General features: G+C 42.3%; 1 protein-coding gene across 1 annotated transcript in view; it reads left to right on the forward strand.

Moving 5' to 3' along the window:
• LOC135547875 (uncharacterized) overlaps nucleotides 1-9,753 on the forward strand; it is a 102,759-nt gene extending 93,006 nt beyond the window's left edge. Inside the window, exons 13-18 of the mRNA XM_064977091.1 lie at nucleotides 904-1,025; nucleotides 1,777-1,968; nucleotides 3,732-3,874; nucleotides 6,192-6,406; nucleotides 7,248-7,996; nucleotides 8,554-9,753. Of these exons, the coding sequence (XP_064833163.1) occupies nucleotides 904-1,025; nucleotides 1,777-1,968; nucleotides 3,732-3,874; nucleotides 6,192-6,406; nucleotides 7,248-7,996; nucleotides 8,554-8,612 (1,480 nt within the window). The 3' untranslated portion in view covers nucleotides 8,613-9,753. The remainder of the gene's footprint in view (nucleotides 1-903; nucleotides 1,026-1,776; nucleotides 1,969-3,731; nucleotides 3,875-6,191; nucleotides 6,407-7,247; nucleotides 7,997-8,553) is intronic.
• Nucleotides 9,754-10,574: the final 821 nt, after the last annotated feature.

A 10,574-nucleotide genomic window follows, 5' to 3' on the forward strand; every position in this document is an offset into this window, starting at 1 on the left:
AAGTAGAGAGCATCAAAAAACATTTCCTGAATATGATACAAGTCTAGGATCTTCTGTAGATGGCCGCTATACATTAATTTCAGACATTCACACACACACACATATATATATATATATATATATGAAGTAGGTCAAGGATATATATATATATATATATATATATATATATATATATATATATATATATATATATATATATATATATATATATATATATATCCTTGACCTACTTCATCGTAGATGGCCACCACACACACACACACACACAATAAAATACCCCAAATTCCTAAAATCGTATCTGTATTTGTACTACATATGCATATGCATAAGCATTCCATGATTGCCATTAGTGTAGTTGTGGTATGACAAGATGTTGTACATTGCACTAGTTACCAGTCATTCAGTTCATCTGAAGTTCTCCATCCTAGCAGCAGCACTGAAATAGCTGTAGCAGACAGGGCCTAACTATATAACTACCATTCTCAATACTTTATGCTAGCAGCAGTTCTGGAGCCAACCTTAGGTATAAATAAGAGGAGAAATTACAGAGACAGGAAGAGCCACTGGTGCTTGGGTCTTGTTTGAAGTGGGCTGCTGCCATGGCAGTTGAGCATGGTTGGGACCTCAGTGAAGAGGCTGGGCAGTGTGTCATATGCACACACACAAGCGTGAACACACACGTAAGTACAGACACACACACACACACAGTCGCCACTCCCTCCTCCCACCCCAGACACACCTCACCACACAGCAGCCAGCCCTGTAGGTCTGTAGAGTTGCGGAGACACCACTGCCATCTGGGCACTAGCATACAGCAGCAGTCAGTAATTAGATCCATAGACCCAGGACGCAGGCCAGCCCAGTCCCAGCCTGTCATATTGCAGGGCCCTCCCGGACAACTTAAGGGCCTCGCCAACACAGCTCTGGTCTTCAGAGAGGCGTTTGGTTCAGTTGTCTCACTGCATTTCCTTACTGGATTTCCATCCTGCAGTCACTGGTCACTGGAAAGAGCAAACGGATTGAAGGTAACATGGAAGCTGTTTATCATTGTATTGTAGAAGATGTGTAATGGAAATGATTGAAAGGCTGTTGACATTTAGGGAGATGGAGATGTGTAGAATAAGTGGTACTTATACCAATGGTTTAAGGTACTTTGATGCATGTTTGGTATTTACAGTATTGTCAATTGAAGAAAAATATCTGAGAAACTATTTTCTCTTCTCATCCTTTGCCATAGTTCCGCATACAGTTTCGATGATTACTTCACACATTGAATACCAGTTTTACTTGGGGCTCCCAAGTGCCGCTGCGGTCTAAGGCACTGCATCACAGTGCCAGAGGCGTCACTGCAGACACCCTGGTTTGAATCCAGACTGTCTCACAACCGGCTGTGATTAGGAGTCCCATAGGGTGGAGCACAATTGGCCCAGCGTCGTCCGGATTTGGCCGGTGTAGGCCGTCATTGAAAATAAGAATTTGTTCTTAACTGGCTTTCCTAGTTAAATTTAAACAGTTTATTTCTTAGATTGGATATCAAGACTATAATAGTACTGGAACTCCTGGTGGCCAGTTGGGACGGGACCCCGCCCCATGCTAAAATCCTTCATGCTCTAGGGCTCAGTGCTATAAAGTCTCAGTGGACTCTGCTTGCCAGTCTGGATTTAATCCGGCCCCTGCAACAACAAAAAACCTTCTCTACTAGTGTAAAACTCAGTTCTCCCAGGTCACAGTGGACTCAGTTGGGAGTAAATCCAACATTTCCCTGTACATCTCTAGGCGTCAAGATGTCCATCGCTAATGCAGCCGCGCAGGCCATGCTGACGGATGCCTTGCTCCGGGACGGCGCCGGGGGCAGCCATATCGGTCACCTGGAGCTGGAGCTGCCGCTCGACAGAGTCATCAAGTTTGTGTCCGTGGGGCTGCCCTTGCTGCTGGTGTCCATGGCCTTCGCTCGCGAAATCTCCATCGGTCAGTCTGTCTCTGTCTGTCTCTCTCGCTCTCTTCTAGTTCTTGTTAAGCTGCAAATCACGTTTGTTACATTCTCTGATATTATTTCCTTTCCTCTCTTTTTGCCTCTTTTGTCCACTGTATCATTGGGTCAATATTCCTCCATTTTCTTTTTCTGACTCACATGTCTCTCTCTAGTCTCTTCTCATTTGCCTTTTTCCCCTTTACTGTGCGGGAGTGAGAATCTGTGTTAAGACAAGGGAGTTAGTGATTCAGATTCAGTCACAAACCATTGTTTGCACAGCACTTTTGTGAATGGAGAGCACATGGGGCACTGGATATTCAAACGGACCTGGATGTAGTTTAAGGGTTAAGGAGACAATTCTATCAACTATTCAAAAGGTTAATTGTAACGATTTGAATGAATTATAAGGTCTCTTTCAATGTATTCATATCATTTCCATTTGTTTTCTGACTTGAGTTGACATGTACTGGACCCCAACCATGGTCAACTGCAACAATAATACTAACACAACAATGTGCGTGATAGTGGCACACAGAACAGGGTACATACAGGCAAGTTTATTTCCTTTCATTGACATTGAGCTAACGGCCGTCTTCCCGTCGAGCTGGTCAATAATCTGCCGTTACAGATGTTCATTGGCAGGAGGATGACTGAGAGCAGCGTTCGCAGTTGCCGTGTTGCCTGATAATTACTGGCAACCTACTCCTTTTGCAGTTCTCTATCGAAGTCAAATTAAATGATATGCTAATTCACTGGGAGATGTTGCAAAACGAGGGACAGTCTAGGAAACGGTTGATGGCTCTTGGTTCTCCTTATCTCGCTTGGTTTGTTGTCTGCTTCCGCTTTTGTCTGGTTGGCGGTGTCTCCTTTGTCTCTGTTGTGTGCACCTGCTGCAGCAGCCAAGAATTCTGCCCACAGCTACAAATAGCTGGGTGAGAAGGATCCCTTGTTGTACAATGGGTAACAAGCAAAATATGGATGGCAATAGGGGTTCTTTGTCAAACTGTCGCCCAGTGGTAGAAGGAACATGCTTTGTTGCTGTCTGTGTTCCCTTGTAACCTGACGGTCTTGTAGCACATAGTCCATTTTGGACACAGCATGTCCCCAGCTATCGCAGTGTCACGTACACACGCACGCACATCGTGTAACATGTAACCCATCCATGTACAGTTATCTGTAATACCATAACACTGCATGCCCAGTCAGCAGCTGGATGGTTGGATTGACTTATTTTAGGAGACTCTCACAGATGTGGAGATTTGGAGTCTGTGTATAAAAATAGGGTGTCCTGTGTTTATTTCAGAGTTTTCTCTGAAGTGGCCCTTTGCCTGTCGCCCTGCTCTGCTCTCCCAGCACTGCTGTAGAGGAGATGGGCTGAAAGGAAGGGTGTGGACCCGCTCTGTGGTTAAGCCATCTGCATGGTGGAACGGGCAGGGCTTGTTCTGAAAAAGACCCACACATTAGGAGGGTAATACCACCCTGTTTAAAAAAACACACGTTTCCATTTAGAAGCATATGATTTCGATTTGTAAGGGCTAACCTATCTGTTTCTGGAAAAGGGAACCTTCTGAAAAGCTTTAAGGCACGTTATGGAAACTCTCTCTCTCTTTCTGCGGTGTGTGTTTATGTCTATGCATGCAAGTATGTTATGTGTGTGCACATGCACGCATCTTTATGTCACTGTAATACCTTTACAAACCGGACCAGTGCAATTTTTTGAGCTTAAAATAGTTCAAGTCTATATTTGTTTTTCTTGTAGGCCCACAGATCAGCTGTTTCCCACCTAACAACTTCACAGCCAGGCAGGCAGCCTATGTGGACACGTACTGCTGGGACTCCCTGATGCACCATGAGTTTGACACAGATGGAAAGTTCGAGGAGCGATCCCTCTGGGTGCACAAGGTAAGGCCTGCTGTGTTCTGTCATGCTGGAACGAGAGACAATTGCACACACCTTAATGTGGCACAGGAATTGGAGAGAAAAAAAAATCTGTAAAACTACTGTAAAAAACTACTGTAAAACTACTGTAAATAGTTGCTCTTTGTCAGGTGATAAATGACATCCGTGTAAAATAAGTGGGTGAAGTCAATGGTATACCGGAGGCATTTTGTGGATTATACCTGTATTTGGCAATGTTGTTGGAGGATTCGCAATTCAAAAATATGCACTGACAATACATTCTTAAGAGAGAAACCGAATGTCTTTTTGAAAGGGACATCTAAAGATTTCTCCAGACATAACACTGTTAAACTTTGACAAGACATTAACAATCTATGAGGTTTCTGTTACTGAGGCCATTAACAACTCGTTTTGAAAGCTCAGACATGCACTTTTAGATGGGTTTTTTAAAATATGTATTAAGCGGTTCTATCAGTACTGGGCTGTCCAAGTAAGACATGGACCTCGCGCTCATGGGTATAATGATGGAGTTAGACATGTGCTGTGTCCATTGGTATATTTTGATGTGTATTCTGGTGGGCAGTCTGTTCAGAAGCGGCTGATGAGGAGCTGTGTCACAAGCTTGTGAGGGTGTAAGGGGGTGCGTCCTGGCGGCAGAGAAGTCAGACGCAGGAGAGAAAACTGTGTTTCCAGCGGCGCAGTTTATTGGACAAAAACTCACCGGGAAACATAACAAATATAACAAATGGGCACAATACCCTACACACGCCCGGACAAACGTGCACAAACACAAATAACAATCACCGACAAACACATGAGGGGGAACAGAGGGTTAAATACACAACATGTAATTGGTGGGATTGAAACCAAGTGTGATACAAGACAAAACCAAAGGAAAATGAAAAGAGGATCAACGATGGCTAGAAGGTCGGTGACTTCGACTACCCAACGCCGCCCGAACAAGGAGAGGGACCAACTTCAGCGGAAGTCGTGACAGAGGGGGTGTGTGTGTTTCTGATGTAGCACAGTACACCGTTTTAGGTGTTCATTGTGGGAAATTGTAGTGTCATGGATATTCCCATCAACTGGATGGGGTTACCATTTGTCACCATTTGAAATGATCCAACCAATATGTAGAAACTATGCTGGATATAATAAGAAACTACATTAATCAATCTGACTCCAATATTATGTGAATAAAAGGCAACAGGCCGTGTACGTTTCTGGAGGAATCTAGTCAAGGTAGCAAGCTTTTACATCATCTCTCAGTATGACTACAATGAACATGTGTCTAACTTTCACCGTCATATCATTTTTAAGAGATTAGATACAAATAGCTAATCCTGACAACCAATGTTCTAGCATTAATTTATTGAGGCAAGCAGATCAGAGATGTCAAGGTGGTACCCAATCATGTGTAGTGTATAGTGTAAATAACAACTACCAATAGATGTATTAAATTATAAGTGAATAGTCAATCAAATAATTACTCCTTCAAATGAGGAATGCATTTACTCAATTCAACTAATGTGATTTTTTAGTTACTAAAGAATTGACACTCAAACAATTACAGTGTACATGAAGTAAATTATGCATTTACTAAGTGATACACACAGGAGATTGGTAGCAAGTTCTCAAAATATGAGAAAATTCACTGCCCTTTTAAGCAAATTCAAGCAGAAACTCATGCCCAACCTGAATTAGCATTTCTTTGCACTCCTGCTAGTAAAAACAAGGGACAGGGGCAAACCCAGATTCGAAATTTAACCAACACAATTTAAATGATAGGAGCACTCCTCTTAAAACCATCTGCCATCAGATAAACAAAATAACACAGCTTGCTTCCCCGTAACAATAAATCCATAGCACAGTACAATGAAACATATCAAAATGTGTAGTTCTTTATGAACTCTTGAAACAATCCAAACATGACAATGGAGCCTGGAAGTCACCAGTCGCGAGTATCACCTTCTCTCATTCTTCCACTATAAAATTAAGCGAGGTTGTGAGTAAATATGGAGAGCGATAGGGATAGCATTGGATTTTTACCATTACTTTGTACACTAACCATCATTACTTTTGAATGGAAAGTGCCTCTTGCTTCCTTAATGTCACATTAAAGAGCATTCATTAAAAGTCATTAATCTTTCTCATTAATCATTTAAAATGTAGTCTGTAAATTACTCTTCTTCTCTCCCTCCTACTCTTTCCCTTTCTCCTTCTCTTCTCTTCATCTCACTCTCTCTCACTCTTTATCCTTTCCCTGTCATCATCTCTTACCCTCTACCTCTCCGATCCCCTTCCCCCCCCCCCCCCCCAGATTTTCCCTTACTCTCTGTTGGCTATGACCATGATGATGTACCTGCCTGCCCTCATCTGGCGTTTCCTCGTGATGCCATCGCTGGGCTCTGACCTGCTCTTCATCATTGATGAGCTGGACAAGTCCTACAACCGCTCCATACGATTGGCTCAGAGCATCCTGGAGATGCGACAGAACACCCAGAACCCCCTCACATTCCAAGCCGAGCTTGAGAGGTGAGAGTGGGTGTGGCAGAGATTTGTTGAGGCAGGTAGAGGGAGGATTTTGGACTGCGGAAGAGGGGAAGTGAACAGGGTTAAGGTGTTAGCCTGCTTCAGTTTGGCTGGCACCTAATGTGTATGCTTGCATACTCCGTTAAAATATATTATCTTGAAAAATGAGAAAAAAGCAGTAATAGTACTGTTTGTGCATTTTGAGAAGCCGTTGCCAGTAAACACTTCCTTAAAATAGTCAGACTTAATGTACGATAACTCAAGAAGTCTGTCATAAATGTTGCTGTTTTTGCCAAGGAGATCTTAGTTGCACAATTTTACATCTAACTAAGATGTTTGGTCCAGTATTTATCAATGAAAAAAATTGTGAATCAAAAAAAGAGTTCTCGTTGAATGACAATAAAGACTTCATTGAAGAATCCCTACTGTTGACCAATTACTGATGAAGGGGCATAGACTGTCTCTGGCTTGCCTCCAGAACAGATTTTGTGAGTCCGAACAGCCGAAAAAAAAACAAATGAACAAAAACTTCACAAAATGTGGTCATAATATATTCACAAACTTTACCTGCTGGGAAGCACACCTTTAGATTGATGTTTACAATGATTCTGAAGACATTTGAGTAGCAATCACATTCCCGGGTGTTTGTAATTCCCATGGAAACTGAAAACAAGACACTAGTTTAGCTACAACTACAGTCATGTTATTGACTATTTAAATCTTGAATACTATAAATGCCTTAGATGCTCATACAACCTCCATTTTCAAACAACAGATCCAATAACATGAAAGCGTGCTTGAGCCGTCTGTCCTCTAACCCGATCTCCTTCATGGTCTCTTTCAGGGCCAAGAGGAAGCGCTACTTCGAGTACCCCCTGTTGGAGAGGTACATGCAGAGCAAGCAGAGCTCCTACTTCCTGGTCAGCATGCTCTTTCTCCGCGGCTTCCTGTTGCTCACCTTCATGTCGGCCGCCTGCCTCTACCTCGTCTATTTCCACCTGTCCGCCTTCCTCCGGGACGAGTTCAGCTGCTTCGTCCGCACGGGCTTGCTGCGTGACCAAAACTGGGTTCCCGAGCTGGTCCAGTGCAAGATGACCGGCCAACTGGTCTTCCAGGTGATTAGCGTGGCTAACGGTGCTATCTATGTCCTGCTGGTGCCTATCGTGCTGTTCAGCTTGGTCCGCCTCTTCTGCTGGGATACGGCTCTATTGTCGGTGTATGAGGTTCTCCCCGCATTGGGCCTCAAAAGCGGTCACAAACTGGGCTGCCCGCTCAACGACCTCAATGTTCTTTTACTGTTTCTGCGCGCTAACGTGGTGCACCTGCAATCTTATGGCAGACTGAGGGCTATATGCTCGCTGGCACCCCCACAGATCGGGAAGGGGAATGGCATGAAGGGTGTGAGGATGCTGACGGAGGAGGAGATTGAGGAGAGGGCCGAGATGGCGCAGGAGTTGGAGGAGGACGTGGAGGAGCTGCAGGAGGAAGGGAAGCTCAACCTGGTGGACATCATGACCATCTTAGGAGCGGCCCGGGGAAACGCTGTCAACTGCACAGAGCCCAGGCCACTGGTGGAGGAGAATATGAGTCTGGGTACCATAACTATTATCTACACTCTCAAACGTACTCTGTTAGTAGTCTTCTTCGTCTATATCGTTTGGGATGTTGAGAAAATTATAAAATGAGGAATCACTGCAAGACTGCAGATGAAGCTGAAATTAAATAGTCTGCTCCAGTACTTTGACTGAGTACCGGATGGTGGTGTAAGCAGTTTTCATTGAATAGCCACTATACTCTTATTGAATATTAAATGAGGAGACAAAAGTAATAATGGACTTGACTTGAGATAGCAGGTTTGATATAAACTTTTCCATCCACACTTAGGGAACATTGGAATATACCATATGTTCTCAGTAGCTTTGATACAGAAATGCTTTGCACAAATATTAATTGTACACAAATGGTTTATTTGAATTGTCAAACTACTATGCCAGTAGGCCTAATATAAATAACTATTATGTGTTAGAGAGTTTTTCCCATGACCGGACAGCCTATTCCTCTAAAATAGGCTTTTATTAGGAAATACTGCAAGAGATCAGGTACAATGTGTTTTCTTTCCACTCCTAACTCCCCTCTCTGTCTCCTTACAGAGCCAAACCACCAGGGGTACCATGAGTTGAAGGAGACTGCACCATGTAAAAATGACTAAATCACCAATGGACATCAATGTGACATCAATCAATGTGGATGAAGGAAAAATATACTGAACAAAAATATTAACGCAACATGCAACAATTTCAAAGATTTTACTGAGTTACAGTTCATATAAGGAAATCAATCAATTTAAATATGTTTTTAGGCCCTAATCTATGGATTTCAAATGACTGGGCAGGTGTGCAGCCATGGCTTAGGCAGGCCCAGCTAATCCGGATTAGTTTTCCCCCCAAAAAAGGGCTTTATTACTGACATAAAACCCCTCAGTTTCATCAGCTGTCTGAGTGGCTGGTGTCAGACAATTCCGCAGGTGAAGAAGCCGGATGTGGTGGTCCTGGGCTGGAGTGGTTACATGTGATCTGCAGTTGTAAGGCCGGTTGGAATTACTGCCAAATTCTCTAAAACAATGTTGGAGGCGGCTTATGGTAGAGAAAATAGCATTTAATTCTCTGGCAACAGCTCTGGTGGACATTCCTGCAGTCAGCATGTCAATTACATGCTCCTTCAAAACTTGAGACATCTGTGACGTGTTGTGTGATGAAATTGCATTTTAGAGTGGCTTTTTTTGTGTAATAATCATGGTGTTTAATCAGCTTCATGATATGCCACACCTGTCAGGTGAATGGATTATCTAGGCAAAGTAGAAATGCTCACTAACAGGGATGTGCACATCATTTGATTTGGTTGTCATTTAAGCTTGGTTGTGACTCAAACATTTCTGGGATATTTCATTTTAGCTCATAAAACATAAAACTACACTATATATGTTGCATTTATATTTTTGTTCAGTATAGCTAGGTTTAGAAGATTAGTTAAAAAAGACTTAACCCTGGAGAGAAGTGAGGGACGGTGTTCTGTACTCAGAGAAATTGTTCCAAAAAGCCTCCATTAGAATGAAAAGCTTGGTGGTTGAGTTGAGCGATGTAAGTTTTTGATGTATGACTGAGCTTTTGGGTCGTTGGGACTCAACTTAATTTCAACCACAGATTTCCTATTTGTCCTTTATGGATATGCTATGTACTGTACTTGTAAGATTTTGTGATTTTTCAAAAGGTAAAGTTCTATCTGTGAAACGTCTACAGGTAACATTTGATATGCTCTATGTCAGATACAAATAATGTAATGAATAAAGTTATTTTTATGACTGGTTGTGTTAATTAAACAGCTCGTGTGAGTGAAACATTTCTTGTCCAACTGCTGTAGCACATTCTGATGTTCGGTGGATCACTAATGAGGTGGAAACCTTTCCTTACCACCAGTGAATCATATTGCAAATTAATTGTCTTATAAATAGAAAAACTGTGAGTAGTTACAGAAGTAGGTTCTTAATTTGTGGCAGTTTGCTCAAGCAGGAAAAGAAACAGGAAATGTGAATTATTATGTGGATAAGGAACGATTATAATGAATGGACATTTTTGTAGGGTTTGATAGGGAAACTTTAAACATCAAATACACTAGATTTTGCATTGCAGGAAAGTCCTCCTGCAACAGGGTGATCAAATAAAGATCCTACATCTGTGATTAAATGTGCTCACTCTCCAAAAAATGCTTGACTTAGTCACAAAAGCAAAAGGTGCAAATGTAAGCAATCTGTGCAGAAATATTTGCTGCACCTGAGCACTTTTTGTAATTGACAGTAGAAACATTTGTCGAGCTCGTCTTCCCTGACGTTTTGAATGCTTAAACTTTTTAACTCTATACTAGATTGTTCTCCTCTTACACCCCACACATATATTTATTGTAATACATTTATATTAAATTAATGTTATCTTCCTACACCCAATCATGACTGTGATTCAAAACCAAAATTCGCACATTCCACATTCACTCATTTATAGGCAGTGGGGTTAAGAATTGATAAATACCAGGGTTGGGAAACCAGGATTGATATTTTAGGAGTTGAGTAAAGAATCATATTGTTGCTGCCCAATGTGGTTTGGAGGGAGGAGTGCTGCAA

Source organism: Oncorhynchus masou, chromosome 11, assembly GCF_036934945.1.
Source record: "Oncorhynchus masou masou isolate Uvic2021 chromosome 11, UVic_Omas_1.1, whole genome shotgun sequence".
Lineage (NCBI taxonomy): Eukaryota > Metazoa > Chordata > Actinopteri > Salmoniformes > Salmonidae > Oncorhynchus > Oncorhynchus masou.